Raw genomic sequence first — 25,374 nt, 5'->3', positions numbered from 1 at the left:
TTAGACAAACACACAAACAAATAAACAAAGCGCGGTCTGGGGTCTGAGGCCTCTCTCCAAATTCCACCTTCTCTGCAGTTCTGGCCCTGCCTGGGTGGCTAGGGAGAAGGTGGGGGTAGAGGTGGGGGGTGGGCAACAAAAGGCTCTGGCCTTTCCGCTCTGCCCCTCAAGGTTATGGGTGATGTCCAAATTTAAGGCAGAAGTTCAAAGGCAGGAAACAAAGAGGAAACCGGCATCTTTCTTTCCCCAAAGGGAAAAGGCAGCCTCAGCTGGGAGCTTGGGACAAAGTGCCCATAGAGGCTCCTGAGAGTCTACTCTTTGTACCCAGACCAGTCTCTGTCTTCCTAAGGAGATCCCCAGGGCACCCTACAGTGCTTCTACTTCAGGCCTCCTAGTCCTGAGGTGAGCAAACCCAGCTTGGGATCAAACTAATCAGCCACTTCAAAGCCCAGGGATTTCTCCCAAGCCTCTCTCCAGTCTGAAAGGATGAAACCCCCAATTCCAGGTCCTGAGATACTCCATTCCTGGGACCCCGCCCCCCCACCCTTCCCAAAAGGACCTGGCCAGCCACCTTGGCTTCCCAAGCCTGGCTTCCAGTGGAGTTAAATCCCCGACTAAGTCACCTCCCCACCCCTGCAGGGGCCTGATAACTTGCCCCTTTTTGGGGGTGGGGGGGTGGGGGGGGCAAACATTTGGCAGTAAAAGGCAAACAGGAAGAGGACTGTCACACCAGGACCCAATACTCAAGTTTCCACAGTCTTTATTTTCCTTGTGCCCTGTCGCCTGTGTACATGCTGCAACATACGTGGTGGGTGAGAACGGAGGACAGGCCAACACTCCCATTACAAACAGAGCCACCAAACACTTCTTAAAACAGGGAGGCAGAGGAGATTCAATGGGAGGGTACCTGGCTTTCTCAGCTGAGGTCCCCAGAGCCTGTAGGGCCAGACTACCTTAGAGCTTACCCCTATGCTTTCCGAACATTCCAAGAAATCAAAAAGATCATTCCCAATACCCTTCCCGCCCCTCCAATCCCCCAAGGAAGTCAACGAATGGCAACATTTAAAAAGTATTCAAACAAAATAGGTTATGGTTCTTTTATTTACAAGTCTTTTGAACACCATCCCTGTATGAAGCGTACATTCAAATATTTTTAGCAGTGAGTGAGTTTAATCGTGGAACACTGTAAACAGATAGAGCCTTTAAATATTCTCTTCATCATCTTTTCCCCCCTCTACGTTGCATCTTTTAAAATTCGCTTTGGTTCCTGCAGGGAAATATATATATATATATATATAATATAATATTTATTTTTTAAAATAATTCCAAACTCCCTTGAGCTCTTGGAAGGTCGCCGGAAGCTTCCAAGCTCAGTTCTGGGGCGGTGAAGGGCAGAGTGCGGTGCCAGAACTGGGTATTTTGGGGACTCAAGCCCCTCATAGCCGGGGACTGCTGGCCCGGCCCACTGTGTCGCTGAGCAAATCCAAGCCTCAATTAAGTGTGGTGGAAACTTTGCCAGGCTGCCGCACTCCACAGGCATTTCCTGCAGAGATCTTGGGGCCAGCGGCCTGGATGCAGCCTCTTAGCTTTTTGATGTTTTCCACCTCGGGAAAGGTCTGCTCTGTGACCAGGCTTTAGGCCTGAGTGGCAGGCCAGGAAGAAAACCCTCACCGGTAGGAAAAACTAGGTGGGCTGCAGGAGACAACTGCTAGAAGCCCAGGCCTCAGACAGTGCATTGAGTGGCTAGGAGGGGTGGAGAGCTGCTAATGCCACCTGGAATAGATTTTTTTTCCCCCTCCAGGATCAGCAGCCCTCTCCCACCTCACAGTCACCTTTTAGTCCAGCCGCCGTCTTTCACATTGGCTTTGGAAAGCAGCCCCACTCGGAACATCTAGGAATCCTCCCCCCTTCCTCCTGTTCCTGTCCCCAAGCTGAACTGTGTTTAAAGACAGAATAGCTTCTTGACGCAGGGGTCCTGGGGGTGGGCAGGCTCCCTGTGGAGGGTCCTGGGCCCAGGTCGTTCTCCAGGGCGCTTGGCAGGGGGCCCAGTCCTGATGGAGACCACACCCAGCCCAAAGCTCCACAGTCTCTAAGAATGAACCACCAGGGGTCCCAAACCATTTATTCTAGTTGATGCACAACTCTCCAAATCCAATTTTTGTTAGGAATCTTAACCACAGATGCCCAAGAGAGTCCCGGGCCGCCTCCTTAGAGGCTGTCTCCGTGTAGCCTCTTCTCTTTTGCACATCTCTTTTCTTCGAAAGTCACCACGTGCCTTGACCTTGTCAAGGGCAAAATCTGCATATAATCTCACGTGTATGAAACCCCCCACCCAATTCCAGCAGGCTGGAGCCTTAGAGGAGCGGGTTGGCCGAGTAGTACTGTAAACGGTCTCTGTTAATTTTTTTTTCCTTCATTCTCCTGTTCTGAAACCAGATTTTGACCTGACGGTCAGTGAGGTTGAGCATGCGAGACAGCTGCAGGCGCTTCTCTTTGTTGATGTACACACTGAAGAAGAATTCCCGCTCCAGCTCCCGGATCTGGTACTTGGTATAGGGGCAGCGCTTTTTTCTGGTGCGTTGGCCACCTGTGGAGGGAGAAAGAAGCAGGGAGTGAGTCAGGTATGGGGGCTGCAGTCCGTCCTTGAGCCCCGAGTGGAGGAAAAGGGCTGGCCCAAGGGACTGGCCCTGTGCAAACCCCATCAAGGTCTCCTCAGTCCCCTGCCTTCAGACTCCTACTGCCAGCTGGGGACAGGCTGCAGGCGGAGACTCAGCCCCAGATAAAAGCCAGCTTCCTAGATAGGCCCCCAGGGAAGCTGCTCACGCTGCCCCCAGAGCAGAAAGGAGGGTTCCTTACAGCAACAGGCTAGTTTGTGCCGCAGAGGCGGCTTTCAAAGCTGCCGAGTGGGGGTTGCCGGCTGCCTCCAGCCCCACCAGACTAAACAAACAGCCGCCCGCGGACATTTCACCTTCAAGCACCTGGGCTGCTGGTTCCTGAGGCAGTAAAGTCGGCCCCAGCCCCAGTCTTTCCCGGCTGCGGCCCCGACTCGGCCCTTGTTAGCATCTGAGTCAGCTGCCGGGTCTTTGTCAGCCTGCGTTCTGGCCACCAACTCCTGCCTTCTGGACCAGCCTCCTGGCTTCCACGAGGTGAGGGGGTGGCAGCGGAAGCCCCCTACCCTGGGCCTTCCCTGAGCACCAAGGCCACAGAGCCACCCAGGTCCCCAGCAGGGCAGGGGTGCTGATTTAGATAGGGTGGAGGGAACAGGGGCTTCCCAAAAGCTGCCGGCAGGCTTCACTTGCTCCCCTTTTCAATAAAACTTCACAGGACGGAAAGGAAAAACCCGCTTTTGACAGATTGAATAACAATTGTTAGTAACATGCAGTTGGACAGAAGGCGGTACGTAATTGCCACCGCGCCAGAGGAAAATGGCTTCCTTTTGGATAAAAAGGCCAACTTTGGCTTAATTTGTTCCTTTTAATGTGTTGCTCGAGCTACAGCGGGCTATTTTATCTGTAAAACACGCTCCTAGCGCCGTCGTTAAACAGGGATGCCTTTGAATCCCGGCTGGGACTGGAGTCCCGGCGCAACACATGGCTTTTATAAAAATCTCCGGATTACCTCGCTATCAAAGGCTCCCGGAGCCTTTGCAGGGGGAATTTACAGGCGCCCACCTCCGGCTCCCCAGCCCGATCTGGCCCTGAGCGGGGTCGAGCTGCCGGGCTTGGGACTGAGAAGGGAAAAAAGGGGAAAAGGGAGTTGTGTGTGTGTGTGTGTGTGTGTGTGTGTGTGTGTGTGTGTGTGTGTGTGTTTTTGCAGGCATGCCTTGGCCGGTGGGTATTTCACGGCCAATTTCAGCACTCGCCACGTGATCCCGCCTTTTATAACAAAGTTTTGTTGGGGGAAACCTAAAGGCCCTTCATAAACCTTATATGCTTATAAAACAGCATATAAAAATTTAACAGCGGTGCTGCGCTAGATTTCCAACTCCCCTTTCATAAAGCGCAGGGCGCTTGCCTTTATACGTACTGGAGCCGCTGGCCTTGTCCTCAGTGTGGCCGGAAGACGACTCGGGGCTGCTGCTGCTGTCAGGGCGCCGTCGCCGCTCCTTCTCCTCCGCCGCTGCCGCCGCCGCCTCCCGGCAGCCGCCGCCGCCGCCGCCGCCGCCGCCGCCGCCGTCCGAACTTGAAGTTGCCGGCGTGCCCGTGCCCGTGGCCGCTGCCGCTGCCGCCGCCGCCGCCGCCGCCGCCGCCGCCGCGGAGGTCGCTGCGGCCGCCGGGGGCCCTTTCTCGGCGCTCTTGTCCCCGGGGTAGTCGGAGGAGGCGAGGTTTTCCGGGGTGCCGTAGGCCGTCTCGAAAAACTGGTCGAAAGCCTGTGGCAGAACGCCGTTCCTGCCCACGGTGCTATAGAAATTGGACGAGACGGCGGGGGTGGGGTGGTGGTAGACGTTGGCCGAGCTCTTGGCCAGCACGTCGCCAGGCACGCCGGCCGCGCTGGGCGCCTGCAGGCAGTCTCTGTGCACGAGCTCCTCCGCGGAGTAGCAGTGAGCCAGATTGCCGCGGGGGTGCCATTTAGTGGCGGGCTCAATGGCGTACTCTCTGAAGGTCACTTCGCGTACGGGTTGGACCTGGGGCAGGTTGGAAGAGTAGGAGTATGTCATTGGGCGCGAAGACGGGGTCTGGGGCAGAAAAGAAGGGAGGCTGGAGAAATCTGGACCCGAGACGTAGTAAGTACAACTTGGCAAATACATGTTAGAGGAGCAGGGACCACGCTCATCAAAATCCATCATTGGGCTACCTTGGGCTCTCCGCAGTAGCCGAGCTTAACATGATTCTCCACTGCAGCTGCCTCTTTGAAGCGGATCCGTGAAGTAGAAATTTGGAGACGTAAGCTGACGTGGAAATCTATCCCCATCCTTAGCAGGGAGGTGCTGGTCATGTGACCCGATGTTGAAATTGACAAGCTGCGAGCTGGTCCGGGCCTTTTTTTTTTTTTTTTTTTTTTTTTCCCCCTTTCCTTTCCCCCCCTCCCCTCCCTCTCCGGCTTCCTTTCTTTGTAGCCACCTCAGGGGAAGCAACAGATCGTCACTCGGTGTTCTCACCGAAAGCACGTAATCGCCGGTGTAACTCATGTTGGCTGGGGGGCCTCCCGGCGCGCGGCGAGGCTGGGGTGCGTCCCATGCCACTCGCTTGTGCTCAGCTGCACGGTCCTGGCCCTCAAGTGCGCCGAGGGCGGTGAGAGAGCTCAACTCCTGCCACCCATCACTCCCCGGGTGAGGGATGCCCCAGGCTGGGGGTGGCCGGGTGGGAGCTCGTCGCTGCGTGGCCCGTGCGCGGTCCTGGAATCTATTCTCCTGGAGGCTTGCGTTCGCACCTCCTTCTTCGCTATCCCCCTCCCACAGGCTTGCTCTGGAAACCACCTCTGCCTCCGACTCTGGCCGGACCCCCTTCGGGGCCAGGGTTCGCAGCCGTGGATGTGCCTGCCTCGTGGCTTGCCCGATTTGCACGGTGACTTGATTACACGCTCGCATTCATGGTCACTTCCGAAGCGCTTTAGTGCCTTCCGTCCCTAAACCGCCAACAACCAGGGCGGCTTCCCCCGCGGTTTGTCAGGCATCTGCAGGTCCCGGAAGGGCCTTCGTCTTACCCGGGATCCACCTCCACTTCATTCTCCCCGCCGGCCTCCTCACTCCACCCCCTGCCCTTGAAGAACCCCCCACCCCCTCCTCCCCGCTGCCTGCCGGGGTTCGGAGTCGCCCGGCAGAGCCGGGGGCTGTGGGGGCTGCGTCACGGTGCACGGGTCCGCCCGCCTGCCTGGTCTCATGGAGCTGAGGACCCGGGAAGCCGTGCGGTTGAGGCGAGCCTTGGGCTGCTTTAGGGGCGCTGACAGCCGAGGAGCGTTTTCCTGGGTATGCTGCACCTTCCGCGGGCTCAGCAGGCTGCCAGCGGAGCTTCAGAGCTGAGTGGGGGCAGTGAGGAGACGGCTAGGGACAGGGAGCAGTGAGGAGACGGCTAGGGACAGGGAGCCGTGGCTGAGAAAAGGGTAACATGCTTCCTCTCCTTCCTGGCGAAGCGTGAGAGCCAGTGATGTGCAGGGAGAAACTCAGAAGGCTCGGCGCCTTTTCTGCTACTCATCCCACAGAAGAAACACAATGCCAGAGGAAAGAGCGCTGCTTCCCAAACTCGCGGGACCGGGGGTGACAAGAACGCCTCGGAAAGGCTAGATTTGAGCCCAAGGTAGAGACAGGGGCCATAGCTGCTAGTAGGAGTCTTAGCTTTCTTGGGAAAAAGAAAGAAAAAAATTAAGATGGTGAAAAATGCTTGCCATCCTGCAGGATTGAATTATCAACGTTTGGGAGAAGTGAAAGAGGGCATAGGGCTGCCAGGCAGGACCGCAGCTGGGAGGGGCCCAGCCCTGGGGCCTCCCCACACCTATCTTCTTGGAAGGAGCTGGATGTCGCTGAAGCAAAGTTGAAAAATGAAAAAGGATAACCTTTTCCCTTTCCCCATCCAGGAAATAGCTGAAGGTATTTATATATCTCGGGGAGATTTAGAGTATAAACTCTAAGATCTTTGGTATTTAAGTGTCAACATCGATTTATTTATTTATTGCTGAGCTGACTGTAACTGACTCAATAACAAATCTAATCATGTATTGCACTGGAAAAGAACTATTCTCATTATGTGTTTTCTCCAAATGATGGCCCACCGTTGCATTTGAATACCTGCTGTAAATATCAATAATATCGAGTAATTACTCTGCAGTGGAGTAAACTAATTTATTGGCATTAATGTTTATGTGGCTCCTACCCTCTTCCTTTACAAGGGTTGCTTATCACAAATCAAACTAGTCGGACACATTGGTTTAATGAACTCTTTATTCAGGATTTGCTGCAAGAACTTTCATACCCCTTGAATCCCTAAGAGTTGAACTTGAAATTATTTGTGCATCTTCAGCTTGACATATTTGTCCACTGTGGCTTGTCCACTGTGCAGAGGGCAGCAGTGGTGTGAGTGAGGTCTGGTGGGAAGGAAGGTTATTGGGGAAAGGCAGCTTGAGACCTCCTAAAGCTGGGAATCGCAGTTACGGGATTGCCCTGCAGCGAAACAACTTCGATTTCCAGCAGTGACCAACAAGGCAAAATATTTATTTCTCCACAGCATCTCTTTCTTGGAGACAGAATATAAAAGGGAGAAGGAGAGGTTTGCGAACAGTAGTGTTTGAGCCGTTCCCGGACTTGATTTTGGCCCTCTGAAACTATCTCCCAGTAGCCCACCCAGTCCCCCGCCACCCCGACCCTCGAACAAAAGGAATGCTTGAGGGGTTTCAGTGACTTTGCTATAACAAAGGCGCCACCATTTCAGGGCTTGCCCCGCCCCTGGGTGAAGGCAAACAAATTCTTGCACTTGTATTAGAGCTTTTAAGACTATAATTGAACCCGGGGGCGTCTAGGAGAACCGAAAACAGTTCTAGACAGACCTGGGGTTTTATAGCAGTTTTGGCAGTCAACTTCAGCTTGTGCCTGAGCAGACCGGCTGCGGTGGCCCGCCAGCCGGGGACGCCAGGCTACCTCCCCCAGCTGCACGCAGCCCCTCTCCTAATTAGATCGGCTTTCCCCTTAGTGCCAGGGAGCCGGGGTACCGGCAGAAAGGTCAGTATGGGGATATACACTGTTCTGCGTAATCAATGCCTCCCGTGTCCCCGAGAGCCAAGCCGAGAGGGTGCCAGCAGGTCTGGATCCCATGGGTATCTGTAGGAGACAAAGGCAAATTTCCGAGAAGAGGCTGTGGGATGGAGGAAGGCTCTCCCAAAGCAGTTGGCGGGGTAATTCAAGAAGGCTGTACCGATGCGGGGTGCCGGGAGGGACACACAGCCCGGAAGAGGGTATGTTGGGGTGCTGCAGCAAAAATGGATGAGGGGAAACGCTTTTGATGCCAGGAGAAGAGAAAATGCCTGGAGTGGCGAATGTTTTTACTTCCCCAGCAGCGACAGGAGGGGGTGCTCAGATCCCCAAGGCTTCGGACTTTTCCCAGCTTCGCCCGCTCCTGCCCCTCTTGCCCAGAATATACTGGCAGTGTGAATGTTTGCGGGGGTGGGAGGGAATAGTTGGGGGTGGGCGCAGACTGGAGCATCAGACCAAATCTGGGCAAGCAGGGGAGGCACAGCTGCAGGTACTTGGTTTTGACTTTGCTTTGAGCCTAACTGACTCTTCCGCTTTGCAGGAGGCCCTACACCCGAACTGAGCCCACCCTGCTCAGGGGAAGACCTGACGGGTGCTAAGGCCACCTGGAATGCCAAGTCCGAGTTGTATTTCTTAAAGAGATCGAGTGGATGAGGCTGTGACATTGGCCCCTGCCGACTGGTTTCCCACGAGCTGTTCTTTCTCAGGAGCTCCACAAAGCGGAGCCATCTCCAGAAAGCAATCTTCAGCATGTATTTCCTTTCATCCTCAACCCAGAGCCCCACGGCAGCTAATGCAAAAGGCCAAAAATGTTTTGGAGGAAGAAAAACAAAGGCAGGAAGTGGCGGCGGCCTGACGGTGCGTGTGTGTCTGCGGAGAAGGGAGGGAGCCGTTTCAATCTCTTCTTGTTGTTTTTCCAAACTTCAAGGTCTAGGCAGCCCTCGCAGGGCCGGGCCCTCTCGTTCCCCAAGCCGCGTTTGGAGATGGCCACCCGGAGAGGAGAAGGCTGGCGCCCCCGCGTCAGCGTGGTCAGGCGGAAACGGCTAACGAGGCGATTTGCTCAGCAAAGCAGACCGAGCCTTTGCAAGGCTCCGTGTGATTTGGTCTTAAATGGGGGGGGGTGGGGGGTGGGGGTTGAGGGGTTCGGCAGCACCTCCCGGATCCTCCTGCTGGGGCTGAATGCATCTTGGTGCAGATGATTCCTGCGTCCTACACTCCACCCACCTCCCCAGGCGGGATACTGGAATAAATTGTGTCCAGGTGCCTCTGCCCAGCACTGCCGCCTCCCTCCACTTCTTTTTGCAGCCGAAGGGTGCCTGCTGGCGGCGCCCGGGCCAGGTAGCTTTGGTGCAGTCGGTGCGCACCAGGGCAACGTGAGGCTCTTTCACGGGGGGGGGGGGGGGGGGGGGTCATGCTGGGGATGTCTGCAGCACAGCCATTTGAGGGGCATGAGCCGAAAGGACTGTCACTTGATAGGCAGCTTAACACCTGTTCACTCAAAGGGAGAATAGAACAGTGGGCAGGGAGCAACTCTAGACTCTGGGGTTCCCAACCCCAAGTGCCGCTGCTGCTAGGGTGCCCTCTTTTCCCCTTAGTGCTAGCTTGGGCACTGAGGCCAGCTCACTGACCTCCAAATCTGAGAATCTGAAGTCCCCAGTGCCTGCACTTGCAGCCCCTTCAGGCAAGTCAAGCCCCTCGGCAAGTAGCCAATAGTGGGAATGCCAATACCAGGCTGCTCGCTCACCATATTCCCTCCCTAGCTGGTCCTGTCTCCCTGCAGCTCCTGTTTGCCTGTCTCCCCATCCTCTTTCCAGCGGAGTCTCTCCTTCTCCAGCCTCCGGCCTTTTCTGATGCCCCTCCTAGGCTGAGCAAGAACTGAGGTGCCGTGGGAGGGCACCCAACACTCAAGCACAGAAAAGGGGGCTGTTAGGTTCCTGACCACCCCCCACCCAAGTTTAGGACTTCACCAGGGATCTGAACTAGATCTCTTACCTCATTCTTCCGAACACTCCATTCCAAGGCTCTACCGTGCTATTTTTCTTTCCTTCTCTCATCAATATTTCCTTCTCTTCTTGGGACCTAGCTCCAGGATGGCAGCTAGCCCGGGAGGGGTCCGGCCCACTTGACAGACCAAACCTCACTCGCAAAGATCTACAGTCATTTACCTATGGATCACTTGGGGCACCAAAATTTTTTGCCTTTTCTTGTTGTACTGAGCCCCTACTACCTCGGTCCCTAAAACGTCACACTTATTTCTAGAAAAGCTACACAGAAGACTATTTCAACCCCAGTGACCACACTGCATACAGGTGCAAAAGCCAACTGGTGGCCCGGTGTAGAAACAGCCACTGAGCCCCTCCTGGGTTTGGAGGCCAGGCTTTTATTTGAGGGCCGTCTCCTTCTAAATGGGAGGTGTCTGGAGGTGCGTTGTCCTCCATGGTGATTCTGGATAATGGGTTGTCTGGGGAAGCCCAGGGGATCTCCCAGGATTTGTTCTCAGGAAACAGTTTATCGGCAGATTTTGGCCAATCTATATCACATTTCGAGGCGTTGTCCAGAGGTGGCACTGAGGCTGCCATGAAATATTTGGAGACCCTCTCTATCACTAGTAGGTGGAGGCAGCGGTTAACTTCTCTCCTTGCCTTGGCAAGGCACCCGCCTGTCCACAAGCTCTTCTACCGTTGCCTGTAGCACAAGAACAGGTAATGCCTTGAACTTGACCTTACAGTTGGTTCTCATCTGACTCACAGGTTCAATCTTCCAAGGTCCCTAAACATCTGAAGAAGTCCACATCCTTCCTCTGGTTGCTAAAGAGTGGGGCATAGGGCTCAGCTGAGGGTCCCAGACACTCAAGCAATCTGGTTATATTTAGTTTAGTGGGTCCCAAATTGATGGGGGAGAGTTACTTCCTTTGAGAATAACTATTTTTACTTTTATTGGTGTGGATTCATTATTTAAAAAAATCACCCCCCTCATCTTATCAAGTGGGAACAAATGGAGTAGGGGAAACTTTCAAGGACAAAGCCCTGGTTCTCAGCATCTGCTTTCTATTCTCCCTGAAACTTCGGCCCAAACGGGTTTCTCCAGCAGAGGGTATCTGCAATAAAGTGGACAAAAGAGGGCGGCCCAAACAGAAGGCTAGCCCTGGCCCTCAGGGTCTTGTCCCTACAGCTGTGGTTCACAGGAAGCCTCCAAGGCCCCAAGCTCCAGCTGCCTCCTAGGTCAATTCCCCAGGCTCCTTCACGTCTACTCCGGCAGCAATCCGTGGTTCACATTGCAGACTTAAAAAGAGCGAGCCCATGCCCAGCCCATGGCTACCCTAGGAGTCTCTCCCACATGCCCTTCCAGGCAGTTCTGCGACCATACCTATTCATGGGCAATTCCTCCAGCTAGTGTCCCTTCAAAGGCCCTACTTCACCCGTGCAGCTTTAGGTATAAAGCCCAGCTATTCTGTCCTCTGTGGAGGTGTGTGGAGGGGGTGGGAGATGAAATCCTTTACAGGGCCTCTTTGATTCACCTGGAGCCTAAGCTCAGGGCTGACTCTGCCTAAGCTATTTGTTTACCACTGGGCCTGATGGGTGACCCTGTGCAGGCAGGCTACCGGGCAGAGGGCAAGGCTCCCACCCCTCCAGAGCACAGTGAGTGGGTTTGGGGGCCCCGGGAGTCAGGGATTTTTACCTTTGGCAGAGTGCACCTCACTTCTTGGCACAGATTTTAGGCAGGAGAAGAAGAGCATCAAAGTGCACAAAGCATCAGCATGCACTTCAAGGAGCAGACCTGGACTAGAGGACCTTACGAGAGGTTCCCAGCAGGGTCCTTGCTCCCCTATCCTATTCCTGGCTCTGCTGGCCCACAGGCCCTGCGGGTCCCCTGTTTCTGCCGGAGCCCAGAACTCTGATCCAGCCACATTCGCTCTCCGGAGCTTGCAGGCGCTGCCTCTCGCCGGGGCTAGGCCTCCGCGGGCTCCGAAGTGTCCTGGACCAGCTTTTCCAGGACTCGACGGGGACATAGCCTGGGCCACATCTGGCTGCGGGAACTCCTTTTCAGTAGCCAGGAAAGAACCCTCGCCTCCAGTCCGCGAGTCCAGGCCATCAGAACCCGCTTGCAGCCGGCCAAGTGTGGGTCCCGGGGGCCTTCCCGAGTCCGCCGGCGGCCCTGACCGTGGAGGCGGCCATCCTGCCGAGGACTTGACCTTTGCGGCTCGGCGAGGGGAGGGCGCTCTCTGAGCTGCCGGGAGGGGGATTCTGCTTTCTCCAGCTTCTCCCACCCAATAGCAGCCTGGACAACCCACGCATGCAGCGCCGCTCACCTCCATCCCCCCTCCATTTTGTGCAGTGTCCGCAGACCCGCGGGCCGAAACAAAGCCCCCAGCAGTGCTCTCACCACCTCCTTTGCGAGCTCTTGTCCCCAACTCCCCTTGGCTAAAAGGTTCAGAGCTAAAGCCAAGCGGTCCAAGGCCCTCCCCAGCGTCCTCTTCTCTCGCTGGACCCCAGCCGCCCGCAGCCAATGCCAGGGTACTACTGAGGGTGCCAACCGGGCCCCTGCGGGTGCCATCTTCCCGGGAGAGGGGTCCTGGCCTCGGGCTGCGGGCGGCGCCGGGCCTACCGCCGAGCAGAGCCACAGAGGCCCTGGGCGCAACCAGGCCCAGGCCCAGGCCCAGGCGGAGACCCGGGGCTGCCCGGAGGCCCGGATTCGGGTCCACAGCGTGCTCCCGCGTGCCCACCTCGCTCTCCGCTCCCTCGGATGTCACCCCACCCCTCGGCCCGGGGCTCAGAAAGCGGAAGTATTTGGTAGAGAAAAAACACGGTTTCTTTTCAGTCCGTCCTCAGAACCCCTTTTAGAGAAAATGCTCCTGTCAAGTTTTATTTCCCGTGCAAACCACCTTCCACGCTGCCAAGAATTAAGACCGGGAGAGATTAAATACCCGATTATTCTCTTGGGGAGGGCGGGGCGGGGCGGAGAAGCGGGCACCCGCACAAAACATTCGTTTCAATCGGCTTGTCCTCATCAAATCACGCCTGGAGAGGCCCGCCAAGGCCCCGCTCTCGGGCGACCGTGACGTCAGCCTGCAGCTGCGGGGCGACTCCCCGGCGCGGGTGCCCGGCCCTCGGAGGAGCCCGCCAGGCGCGGGCCTCGGGGGTCCAGCGCCCTGACCTCGGCCAAGCGTGCTGCTGCGTGCCTCCTGCGACACGCAAGCCTTGCAGGCAAGGCCGGCTCTGGCAGGGTCGGAGCCTCCATTTTGAGCAGAGGGTTCGCTCGGAAGCAGGGAGGATTTGGAGCGTCGCCTCTGCCCCGGGGGCGCGACATCAGGCGGCTCTCCGAGTCCGCGGCTGGCGCTTCTGCGGCTCGTCCACACGCCCGCACCTGGGCCGAGCCCCGCGCCGCCGCGCCGCCGCCCGCCAACGTCCCAGCGTCTCTAAGGGGCCGTGCTCCTGCTTTCTGCCGGGGTCCCGGCTCTTCAGCTGCGCGACGGAGCCGGGCAGAAATGAAATCAACTGTGACAAGGCCGTAGCTGCTTTCATGGAGGGATTTTTCCGTGCCGGAGTCTTCCTTTCTTCCTTCCTTCCTTTCTTTTTTTCCCCCCTTCCTTTTGAAATCAAATTAAAAATAGCAGACACCTCTCAGGCATTCGGCGGTGCTAGGTAGAGGTTGGAGGATGGAAGCAGCCGATCAGAAAGTGGGCGTTTTCATAAAGAATGAGGCCGGCTGCTATTTACCCGGCGGCCTAGCCGATGAAAACTTAATTGTTGTGTGCGGTTCCTAGAACCTAGGCATAAATCTCCCCGGGCCGCTCGGACAACGCCACATCGTTGTTTATGAAAACTGGGATGTGAGCTACTCGCTGCACGTTTCTCTGATTCACCAGGTCTTGGGCTGCTGACACGCATTCGATCAACTTTAAAGGAACGCGCATAAATCAGGAAGCCCCTAGCGTCTCCTCCGTAGAGGTCCGCAAATCCGGAAGGGCGCCTCTGAACCCACCCGGTCGGGGGGCTTAGCAGTGCTGGACAGCCCCCGTCTCCCCTCCGAAAACTCCGGAATCCGTAGAGAGGAAGCGAGAAGCCGCATCTTCACCAGACCCTCCAAACACACGCAGCAGGGTGTAATCTGCACGGACATTAGGCGGTGAAATCTGTGTCATTACCCGCACGCATACGTATGACCCTCCGCTGAATTACACGGACTCGTGAATTTTTCAGAAAGCACTTTCATTAGGTTGAGTTTTAAAAAAGAATAGTTTTCTTTTCCCCTTTCTTTAAAAATTATTGCTTCTCTCTCTGTGTCTCTTAACAATTTAAACGGATGGCTTCAGTTCTGCATCAGGCATAAATAGTAGTTAAATGCAAAGTGACATTTTACAATCATCCACTTAAAATACCTTAATAAATTTGACAGTATTAAGAGCATATGGAAAAAGTGGTTGTTTTTTTTTTTTTTTAAAGTCCCATATTTACAGTTTTTTAAAGGGCAGGCCATTACAGGATTCAAAATCTTTGCTAATAGATGAAAACAGTGTCTAGCTGTTTTCATATTTACAATTTCTTGTTCAGAAGAGGCTTCCCTTTTAGGAAAAAAGAAAACACATTTGAATCAGCTATCCATCCAGCTGTACTATCCTGGTGTCTGGTGTTATTATTGCTATATGGTGGCTGGAGTCCTTCTGGATGTCTTTTTTCTAAAGGTTTAGACTAATTGTTATTTGGGTATTAGGGGTCATAATCCATGCTTGCTTTAGGTTATCTGGTAGATCCATAAGAATTTTAAATAAGAGAGGAGCTAGGTAGGGTCGACTATCACCAACCATTTAGAACGGGGGAAAAAAAACCTGAAATAGTCATTAGTTTCAAAAATTGAAGGGGGTGGGGGGGAAAGAAAACTACTACTTTACCCAGAGTTCCTGCGATGGGTTGTGAAAGGGGCGGTATTCGGGCTTCAGAGCGGCTGTTGGCCTCCTTCCTAGGCCTGAGGCTCAGAATATTTCTTACATCTAAAGAAAAATATCCCCCGTCAACAGAAGAGTCCCCTTTGGAGCTGTTCGTAAACACACAGTATGATCCAGCTTCAAGGGGATTTTCCACCACTTTAAACATTTTGGGAAGAAAGTTGTTCCTTTGGCTTGATGGCAGCTTGTTTAGAAAGGGAGAGCTGGGGAACACGATGTGGGGCGCTTGAACTGGACCATCATTTTCATTTGTTTCCACCAGTGGAGTTAAAATCCATGTTCAGGGCAGCAAAACTGGATTGCACGTCTCAAGACCAGCCCACACGTATGCTTCAAGACCATGCTGTTTCTGAGACAGTTTTAAAGATTCTAGAATTCTCCGTCTGTAAAGAAGCTCTAAGTCCAGGTTGGAGAGGTTTCCGTCAGCCAGGTTTCTCAGCAACCAATGTTGTTTTCCATAAATCGATGAATATGGTTTTTTAATTCACAATGACTTTCCTCTAACATAAAGATAAAATTAACCTCATCTCAAAATTCTGCATCTTAAGGCTCCTGGTTCCACCAACATTTCAATATATATATATATATATATATATATATATATGCATAGCACGGATTTGACAAAAACACATTATCTTGTGTGCATATTAAATAGAAAACATACATACGTGTTATTTATGACTCTAAACACAGCACCTGATGTGTTGTTGGGGGGTCAACAAGTAGTAGATATACTTGGTATTATTGTTATTGTTTTGATGGTGATCGTCAATATTAATTGTGTCTATTTCTTCCACAAATCAAATGGCAGTTTCTGCAAACAGCAGTATAAGATTGCACACCACCCACGAGCAGTAATCGGCTCTGAGAGATCCAGGATAACTCTCCTTCTGCATCCATAATATGGTCATTTTGTAGATATGAGATCTTTCAGCTCTCCATACTGACCTCCTAAGAGGTTTCTTTGAGTTTCTGAAATGTAACTCTAGAACTCTAGAGTTAGCGAGGCATCTGAAACTTTTTATTTGCCATATAGACTCCCCTATAGCTCTAATTAGGTTGGTAGACCACCTTGGAGGGTGAGGGCCAGGAAATAATGGTTATTTAAGAACACCTCTTAGACTGTAACAAAAACGTACAGCTTTGAAGCAGATCTGCAGAAATCTGAGGCAGAGCGGGCACTGGGAAGACAAATCAAACTTGGCCATTAAAGAAAAGGAGCAAAACTTCATCATGTAAAGTACATTTTGTACCTCAACTCTAGAAATCACCTTAAGTTACAACATCTTGGGTCATCAGTAATTAGTGATATTGGATCTGTACAGACTCTACAAATATATATATATATATATATATACACAAGCACACACAAGCACTGATATGCAAATGTATACATGTCTACACACAAATAATATATATTCACATATATACAGGCACATGTATAACTTACATATATTCAAATTTGTTCCATCTGGAGCCAAAGAAATGAGTACTAAATCTCTAAAACAAGGAGTCAAGGAGGTAAGACCTTTTGATTCCCTTGAAGCTGAAGAATTACAAGGAAGCTTGTCAACGCGAGGTGGCGCCCTTGATCTACTAATCCAGCCGAGGCCAATTCATGAGCTGTCAAAAGTCAAGGTCACAAATTGTCTTTTTTCGTCAAGGTCAAGGTTTAAGGCCTTTCCTAGTCCTGTCATTTCAACAAATATCAAAACCTGCCCTTTCAGACACATGCAGACCCAACAGTGTATTTGAAAATACGATATAGCCTGGGCATCACTGATACTAAACAACTGGTTTTCATTTTCCACAGTGAGCCTGGGAATTTATACTATCTCTTCCTCCTTCCTTTTCTCTCCTTCTCAGAATGTCTAATGCTTTAACTTTCTTGAAGCACTTATCTAAATTTTCAGGATTTTAGTTATCAGGGAGTTCTCCTTTTGCTTAAAAAATTTGTAGTGAAAAAAAAAAAAGACTGAATTAATAATAGAAAAGAATGGTCCTTGGTTTGTATAGGACAAACCCGCTCCATTTTTTCTTTCTGTGAAGTGCACATTTAGTATAGGAAAATAACGAGTATTTCCTTTAGATTTTAATGGCAGTGACTATTTTATTACCATAATTAATACCACTATATCATTATCTACAGGTCTAAGGTTTTTTAATTCTTATTTTTAGTAGAAATGTTTGAAAAGCAGGTGCACAAATACATTTTCACAGTGTGCTGAATGTCTTTATTTACAAGATAGCATTTTATAGTGAATGTGAACAAAATGAATGTGCTGGTCGAAATAACTGCTTGATTAAAAATGTGCTGTAAAGATGAATCCTTAAACTTCCTAATGCAGTCTTATAACACAATAAACAAGGAAAAAATACGAATCCCTTAATAGATCAAAGTATAGAATTGTAAACATCTAAATGTTTCAGGGGAATGGATTTCCGTTCTGAGTTTTCTAAAAAAATAAAAAAGCAAAATTATTCTCCAGCAAATGTTTAGTAAATTCTGGGGGAAATACCAGTTTAAATGAAACATGAACTCTGTTCAATGCAAAGTCCACCATGTCCCGATGGACCTCTCAGGATAGCTGATAAAGTGAATTCTATGAAACATCTGATGCTTGAAATATTTTTTTTTGAAAAGTTATCAAATCCTTTGGAAAGTAAATGGTATCAGGTAGAGCATATAATCCAAATGCCACAAAATATGCTTGTTATGAGCAATTTAAAATTATTGTCAGAAAGACGTTCCCAACCTGGGGTTCCCTTGTAGCCTCAAAGGCTCAGCTGGTTGTATTTACTACCAAGACAAATGATCCTCAGAAAAGCTCTCTCTCCCTTTCTTCCTTCATTGTAAATAGCCCAAGATCATTATTTCAGTACCTTCTCCTCTCTCCCCTTCTCAATCTATACATGTTTTGCAGAATATACAACAATGGTAGGCATTTCACTGAGATTTACCTGAGCAGTCACTTAACATGCAAAGGAGATGTCAATGGCGACCCACAGACAAGCAGATGTCTACAACAGCCTCTTACTTTTGTAACCAAGTTTTGGATTATTACCATATAACACAGTATCCTGAAATAGTATGGTCACATAAATACTTACAAGATTTCAGTAAATGCGTAACTTATCTGAAATTGCATATTTGGGGGTTGACGTTCAACTCTAGAGTTTGTCATTTAACGGTCTGGTGGGGTTGGCGGGACAACTGGAAGTCTTTACCTTTTCTTAAAGTTTTAAAAGAGTTGTAGATTCCACCAAGGAGAAAGAGATCTCCCTTAGGAAAGCAAAATGCCAGTGTCTTTCTCTTTCTCTTTCCCATTCTTCAGTTATTATTATTTAAGCATTATGTTCATTCTATCTGGGCAAAGCAACGAGTTCTGAAGCATTTCTTCAAGTTGCTCTCTCGCTCCACTTTTAATCCATTAACTAGTGGTCTTCAGTTTGTTGATGACTTTTTTCTCTTTGACCCTCCTGTTCTGGAACCAGATTGTAACCTGCCGCTCGGAGAGATTTGTCGTGGCTGATATCCTCCTCCGTTTGTCCTTGGTAATGAATTTGTTTGTAGCATATTCCCGTTCGAGTTCTTTTAATTGCACCTTGGTGTAAGGGACCCGCTTCTTTCTCCCTCGCCTGTAGGAGCTGGCGTCTGAGGGATGAGAAACCACGTCTGGAAGATAGGGAAGAAGGCAAGTTACACAGGGAGCAGACCCAGACCAGGACAGGCGACAGCTCGATCTGAGCCACCCGCCTTGCATCGCCCAGCTGCCTTTTGCCATGCGTGGGTACAATCCAGCCTTCCGCTAAGACCTGAAGGGTCGGTGGGGTGGGGGGTGGGGGGTGGTTAGCCCTGCACTGAAATGAAATAGCCTATGGCTCCATTGGCCACCCAGCCGAGCCATCCAGTCCACACAGGGCGCTGGGTTCGCTTGACCGCCTGGCCCAGCGGCCCACACCTTAGCCCCAGACGCAGGGGATAACACTTCTATGCCTGGCTCCTCTCGGTACACCCCAATCCCAAACACTTGATGCTTCTACACTGAAGCCCTTTTTTGGGAGAACGAATAGGGGCAATTTTGTAAACCGTTTCCAGGTCAACTTTCCATCCTTAAGTCGATGTCAAGGGCTAAGGAGGGCGGGGCACAGAGGGAGAAGGGAGCCAGCCAGGGTCCGCACAAGCTTCTTCCCAGCCATCCCTCCTCACCCAGAGAGAGCCAGGAGTGGGCCCAACTCAAGGGCAGCGCGGGCCGCGCCAGCTAGCCGGGGTCGGGCTCCCAGGGGTGCAGGCCAGGGAGAGAGCAGAGGGGCAGGAGGGTGACCCGGGAGCGAGCGGCAGAGAAGCTGGAGCAGAGCCGGAGGACCGGGGTTGAGAAGGGGGCGCCATTTACCGGGCAGAGTGGACTTCCAGAGGTGGGGAGGCTGCGCCTGCTCTTTGGGGCAGTACATTTGGCCGTTCCAGCCGTTGGGCAGCGCCCAGGGCTGGTAGCTTTCCATGGGGAGACCCAGGGGCTCGTGGCGCGACTCGCCGGGGCCCCCGAGGCCGGGCACCACCGGCATATCCAGGTAGCCAGGCACGGGCTGATGGTGGTGGTAAGGCCCGGGCGCGTAGCCCTGGTGGTAGAAGGCGAACTCCTTGGCGCGGGAGCTGAACTCCTCGGCCGCCGGGCCGGCCGTATCCATGTACTTGTCCGCGAAGGCGGCGGCAGCCGCGGCGGCCGAGGCTGGCTGCGCGCACGACTTGATGGCGTTGGGGTGCGGGCCCATGCGGGCACACGGGTAGTAGCCGCTGCCGAAATAGCCGTAGGGCAGCGCCGCGGGCCCCGACGAGCTCTGCGCCGCCGCCGAGCAGGGACTGCACTGCTTGGCGGCCTCGGCGCCCGCCGGGCCCGCCGGGCCGGGCCCTCCAGAGGACGACGCAGCCGCGGCCGCGGCGGCGGCGGCGGCGGCGGCGGCGGCGGCAGCGGCGGCCGACGGGGGCGCCTCCCCGGGCGCGCTGTTGTAGGCAGCGGCGGCGCCGGGCGCCAGGGGCGCCGGATGCGCCATCAGGTTGCGGCACTGGTTGGCTGCGGCCGCGGCGGCCGCTGCGGCCGCCGCCGCCACCGAGAAGTTGCCCCCCGCGGCCGCGGCGGCCGGGTGGGGGAAGCCCCCGCCCCCGGCCCCGGCCGCCGCCGCCGCTGCCGCCGCCGCCGCCGCCGCCGCCGCCCCTTCCATGTTCTTGTTGAGTTCGTCGGCCACCAAGCCACCGCCGTTGTCGTAGAGAAACATGACGGTGGGCTCGATCCAGCGGGGGTGGAGGAGCACGGAGGCTGTCATAGCCCGAGCCGCATGGAGAAGACCCCAGTGGCGCTGTTTTAAAAAGCCCCCAAGAAGTGAAGAGCGCGCGGCGCGGGGCCGGGGCCCGAGCGAGGGGGGCGGATCGCGCCCCGCGGGGTCGCGCCAGGCGGCCGCCCATTGGCCCGCCCCCCCCCCGCTCCGCCCACGGCGTATGCAAAGCGGGCGGCTCCAACCCGGGCTCTGCGCTGTGCACCCGCGGTCCCCGCCGCCGCCCGCGCCGTGCCCGGCGCCAGAGCCAGCGCCCGCCGCGCGGCCACGCACCATTCACCCAGAAGAGAGGCGGGGGACCCGGGCGGGTGGGGGCGGAGGACCGGGCGGGTGGGCTAGGGAAGGAAGGGCGGCCTCCTCCAGCTCTCCTTCTCTTCCCCTAACCCAGTGGGGCCCAGAGTAGCGTAAAGCGGGGAGGGGACAGAGGCGCGCCGTTGGGTTGGGACCTGAGGCGGTGGGAATAGATCAGGTAAATCTGCGGAAGGTCGGGGACGGGATAGTAGCGAAAACGGGGCGTAGTCCGGGCTGGGTGTTTCCTGGGGCCTCCGACGCCGCTTTCTTTCCAGGTATCCGCGAGTCTTCCTGCCGTGGGACCGCAGCGTGGACACTAGCGTTTTCGGCTTCGGCAGCGTCACGATTTGGCTCTTTCCAGAGGAACAGTGGCGGGGGCATTTGCGGATGCGCCTGGCTCACGGGCCCCCAGGACGTTCCACTGTGGAAAGTTCGGACTGTGTTTAGGGGATCCCTCCCCTTGGCTGTCCACAGTGTTGGTGGGCAATTTCATACACTCGCACTTAGGCCCATAGGGTCAGAACGACCCCCTCACACCCACACTGACACACGCACACACACTCAAGTGTACCCTGTCCACATCCTCACATTTAGGTATAGAGACCGCTCCTCAGTCTGCCCCAGTGACAGCTCTCCCTCCTCCAGAGACTTTGGAGCAATCTGTGTGCACTATTCTCTGGTGCTCCCACCTCTCCGGCCAGGCTGGCCTGTCCTGGGAATTTAAAAGGAACAGCCCCAAGTGCTGGCTGGGAGCTCCCTTTCTGGCGCCTAAGGAGGCTTCAGACTTCGTAGCTCTTGGACAGGAGCTCATTCTTCAGGCACCTGGGCACTCCTCGTTTCACTCCATTTTTCGACAGGAGAAAGAAAGGGACTCTGTAGGGCCACTTCAAGTAGAATTGGGGAGAGCGTTGTCGCCAGCCTGCAGAGGGTGCCCAGTCCTCCTCTGTCCAAGAACCAGCCCGAGAAACCTTCCCTCTGTGTCGGAAATGCAGACCCTTTCCTGAGAGCAAGGTGGGGTGTCGGTGCTGGAAGAGCCAAGCAGCCCCCATTTTTTTTTTTGGTGAGGGATCCTGGAGGTCCTGTTGCTTTTGGGTTACATACTTCCGTTTCCAATTGTGGAGGCTGTGAGCGCGTCAGATGCCCAGGAGGGGAATATGCGTTCAAAATGAAAGTGGGTGTATTCTATGGGAACATCAGGTTTGGAGAGAGCGTTGGACTCCCTTTGACACCAGGTGGATTGGTGAGCATCCAAGCGTGGACCTGTCCTCCGGTCCTAGCTTGCAGACTCAGCCAGCAGCTCAGGGCACTGCAAATATCCCCAGTCCCTGTTCCCTGCTCTGATCTGCTCTTTAAAGCTCCTGGTCTTCCTGCAGAGTCCGGACCAATGACCCTGGGCTCTGACTTTTATCTGCCTTGATCCCCAGGTTTGCTCAGACCAATGTAAGTGTTGTTCAATAACACCTTCTATGACACCCTCCTCCCAACATAGACATACCCAGTGTGCCCTTTCCCTCCTGCCTTTTTAGTAGCTCCGGGTAAATATTGATTTGCCTCCAGTTTACCTCCTCCCTGAATGGCCGTTTGCAGACTGAGGAACTAGCCTCTGGAGCGACTCGATTTTTGTGTTACTTTCCGGCCCGTTCGCCCCCCTTTCTTCCTCCAAGTGGCATTGTAAAACTCACAGTGACAAAGAAACAGGGTAGGGTTCGAGGCCCCAGTTCCTGAGGAGTTGAGGGCTGTTTTACATACAGGTCAGACACGGCTAGAGGCCAAGGTCAAGTTGAAAGTTGCAGTCTAGCCAGCGTGAGAACTGCCATGCAAGCCTGGAGACCCAGGCAGCTGCCGATAAGCCCACTGCTCACCTCCCTTGTCTCGCTCTTGACTCTTTTTTTCCTTCGGAATGATTCTTTCTCGCTCTGTTTGGTTCCTCGGCATTTTTTTTTCTTTTTTCTTTTTTCTTTCTTTTTTTTTTTTTTTTTGCTGCCTTCGTGGAGATTTTGGGGCGGTGTTTACAGACTCTTCTTCTCTGCCTCCACCCTGCTCTCTTGGCCCGGGCTTCCAGCCTCTTCTGTTTTCCAGCCAGACCCAGAAAAACGAAAACACAGCTCGGGGAGCCCCCACCAGCCGGGGCCTGTGCCAGCTCACCTCTGGCCATGGCGCAGCTGCTGGTGCACACAGCGGCCAAGGCCGGCTCCACATTCCTCCCTCCCTCTCCCCACTTCACCGGAGAACGAGCCCTGCATGCAGAGGAAGGGCCCCAGCTCCACGGACTGCCAAGGCCGACTGGGTCCCTCCTCACCAAAAATGGTGAGACAAGATTTCATCTTGTCTGCAGAGAAGCCACAAGCAGGTTTGTCTGGGAGGGAAGGCGCTGGGGGAAGACCTTGGGTTGCATCTCGGATTAGGTTTTGCTTCCTAAACTTGGCGGCTCCTCCAAGGAAGGGCTTCAAGCCTGAATTATTTATTGAGCTTTGTGGTGGATCTTTAGTGATCAAGTAATCTGGATATTTTCTGAGTTCCCCATATCTTTCTATCAACTTTTAAATACTCTCAAGACATCATTACTTAGAAAGAGGCAGGCTGCTTGTCCCCCCCCCCCTTTTTTTTTGTCTTGGATCTCGATATATATGAAATGATTTTTTTTTTTTTTAACCAGGCAAGTCAGTGGCGTCCTGGTGTGCCTTCACTGTTTTTTATTTTTTTTTAAGTCTGCAGGTCCTATTAGATATTGAATTGCAACCTCCAACCAGTGAGGATAGTTTCTAGAATTTGAATGAGCTCTGTGAATAATTTTGGGTCTCAGTTTCTAGAATTTCGACTCAACTTTGAAGCAGGAAAGTCTCTCCACCTTCTTTTTTTTTTTTTCCCCAAGACATAAGAGATTCTTTAATGGTTCCTAATACTATTTCTTAGCCTCTTACCCCTCCAGGCAGCTACCAAACTGACTTTTTGTGGGAAAAGAAAGGAGAACAGCGAAGAACTGGAGTATGCCTTAGGAAGCAAGCAAAGGCTCTCCCAGTGCTCTTCCTCTTTCCCTAAGGGCAAGATCAAGATTCACTTGCCTGCCCAGCTAGTTGCATCTGACCCTGAGCCATTGCTTTGCTTTTTGTCTACTAGGCTCAGGAATTCCTATGGGATTGCAGGGAGGCACCATCAGCATGAATCCTGGAGATGACAGTTTTACCCTCAGACCCTTTGTGGGCTAGGCTGGGGAAGTCAGAGGACCCAAAGGGATCTGCAGGCAGCGGTGGCCTTTTAGCAAGAGGGCAGCAGGGGCCGAGGTGGGCTCTGTCTGGTTCTCCTTGATTTCCCCCTGGAGGAGCCCTGAGTGGGCAGCATGGGCAAGATTAGAAGGCGGCAGCTTAGTGGCTTGGCCTTTGTTCCAGAGGCTGCCAGACCCTTTCTCTTGCCAGATTCTTGGCAGGCATGGCTTCTTACCTCCTAGTGCAGGCCAAGGTGCCCTGCGGGGCTTTGGCTGCCCTGGAACCTCCTGCTGAAGAAAGAGACCTGGCTGGGTTTTTTTTTTTTTGGGGGGGGGCAGGCGGGGTATTTGTTGCCAGCCTGGGCCACGGGGCCCTGGGATTTCAGGGTTGGAAGAAAAAAGGACAAAAGGAAACCAGGTTCTAATCGGGTTTGATTTTCACTAGCAAATGAAATTTACCTGCTCTCACTTTAACTTGAGGAGGCTGTCAGCACTGCTCCTTGGCACTGTTTCTCTGCATCTATCCAGCATTAGGATAAACATTCCTCAGTTGGTTTAAAGACACTTTGTATTTCAGGATATTCATGTGTTTCTAATGTATCCAAGCAGCTTTACGAGCTGCGTTTGCAGAACATCTTAACCCTCTCTCTCCCACCGCAGGAGGGGTAGGGGGGCACAGAGATAATGGCAAAGGAAGAAAGATCCAGAGGCCGGGGTCGGAGGTGGGGGATGGCTGAGGAGCTGAGGCTAGCTAAGAGAGAAGGAGAAAGAAAAGGAAAAACACCCAGATAACATCTCAGAGTCTGCACTCAACCAGACCATTTAGGAAGAGAGAAGTGAGGCACTGGTCTATTCACCGCGGGCTTCGAGGCTTCCCTACCCTCATCCCAACCAGGGCAGAAGCTTCTGAAGAAACTTGGGCCGAAGCTGGCCAATAGGCAAAGAAATAGCGCATCCTGAGTCACTTTTGGTCCAGCTCTCACTCTAGATTTTTGTGCATTTTGAAGCGTTAATGAGGCAGCAAAAGACCCTACAGCAAAAGGCTGTAGGGATAGTTCTGGACTGTGGGAAGCCACTTGGCACTGTGCTGACCAAATGCTAACACGGTGAAAATGGGAGGAAGAGCAAGTTCCAGAAAAACCTACGTAGACCCCACCTTGCCTTTAAGATCTCACTCCACGGAACTTCGAGGAAGGCGAGGTTTTGGAGGAGCGACTCTCCCGCTGTCTGGTGGGTTCCTTCCAGTACCAGGCCTTCAAGGTCACCGGTGCACAGCGCCTGGGAAGAGCGGACGCCCAGGGAGCATCCCAGTTCCAGCGCTGCCCTGTAGTGTTTTCCCCAGAAAGTCCCTGAGCGGGGACGGCCTCCCTCCCCCTTCAGAACCACCAGCCCCAGGTCCCAGGCTCCCCGAAAGAGCAATTTCTTCCGCACAGTGCCTGTCACGGGAGCCCAGACTCCCCAGGTTGGCGCAAACTTGGAGTGAAGGGCGCGGTGCCGCCCTGGCCCTGTGGGAGGTCGGGGTGATTCCGCCAGCGGTGGTGGTGTTGGTGGAGGGGACGCAGCCTGGCCCTACGGTGCGGGTGCCGAGGCTCTGCCCTTGACCGGACCTGGAAACTCAGCATTCGCTTAAAAGAGGTAGCACGCGTTAGAAGCAGGGGGAACTCAGAGAAGCGCTCAGCCGGAAGGAGGAAACGCCTTCTCGCAGTCCTCAGCTGGCGGCGGGGGTACGGGCCCGCTGGACTGTGGGGCCCATGCCACCCAGAGAGTGAGCTCCCCGTCACTCGGGGAGCGCAGGGCGGCCCCAGGGCGTCTGGGCGGCTGCGACGTGAAAAGGGCGAGAGGTCTCTGGCCCCGCCGCGGTCTGCCCCTGCTACTGCCTCCGAAAGCAGTCCCACCCGCCAACCTCCACCCCCACCGTAGCTGGATGCTCAG

The 25,374-nt window shown here is 53.6% G+C and overlaps 2 protein-coding genes and 1 long non-coding RNA gene across 5 annotated transcripts; 1 reads left to right on the top strand and 2 right to left on the bottom strand.

Annotated features, from left to right (window-relative positions):
• Positions 1-1,083: 1,083 nt before the first annotated feature.
• HOXA11 (homeobox A11) lies at positions 1,084-4,984 on the bottom strand. The gene is made up of 2 exons (XM_086693795.1): positions 4,027-4,984; positions 1,084-2,587 (listed from the first exon to the last, which is right to left on the bottom strand). The coding sequence occupies exons 1-2, from the start codon at positions 4,784-4,786 to the stop codon at positions 2,355-2,357; spliced, it is 993 nt and encodes a 330-aa protein (XP_086549921.1). The 5' UTR covers positions 4,787-4,984; the 3' UTR covers positions 1,084-2,354.
• LOC147583173 (uncharacterized) lies at positions 3,937-8,954 on the top strand. 3 transcript variants are annotated; one of them, XR_015246013.1, is made up of 3 exons: positions 3,937-5,905; positions 6,070-6,523; positions 8,220-8,954. It is a non-coding gene; the product is annotated as an uncharacterized LOC147583173 (long non-coding RNA). The 3 variants fall into 3 exon arrangements; XR_015246015.1 differs by lacking the exon at positions 3,937-5,905 and having other exon boundaries at positions 5,996-6,233; positions 6,332-6,523; XR_015246012.1 differs by lacking the exon at positions 3,937-5,905 and having other exon boundaries at positions 5,996-6,523.
• A 6,666-nt stretch (positions 8,955-15,620) lies between these two features.
• Positions 15,621-20,016, bottom strand: HOXA13 (homeobox A13). The gene is made up of 2 exons (XM_025929760.2): positions 19,016-20,016; positions 15,621-18,297 (listed from the first exon to the last, which is right to left on the bottom strand). Exons 1-2 carry the CDS (start codon positions 19,938-19,940, stop codon positions 18,053-18,055), a joined length of 1,170 nt encoding a protein of 389 aa, XP_025785545.2. The 5' UTR covers positions 19,941-20,016; the 3' UTR covers positions 15,621-18,052.
• Positions 20,017-25,374: the final 5,358 nt, after the last annotated feature.

The sequence above is a fragment of the Puma concolor genome, chromosome A2 (genome assembly GCF_028749965.1).
Source record: "Puma concolor isolate L17-30 chromosome A2, mPumCon1.1.hap2, whole genome shotgun sequence".
In the NCBI taxonomy this organism is placed as follows: domain Eukaryota; kingdom Metazoa; phylum Chordata; class Mammalia; order Carnivora; family Felidae; genus Puma; species Puma concolor.
The sequence above is the reverse complement of the archived record's forward strand: the minus strand, read 5'-3'. Positions and strand labels throughout refer to the sequence as shown.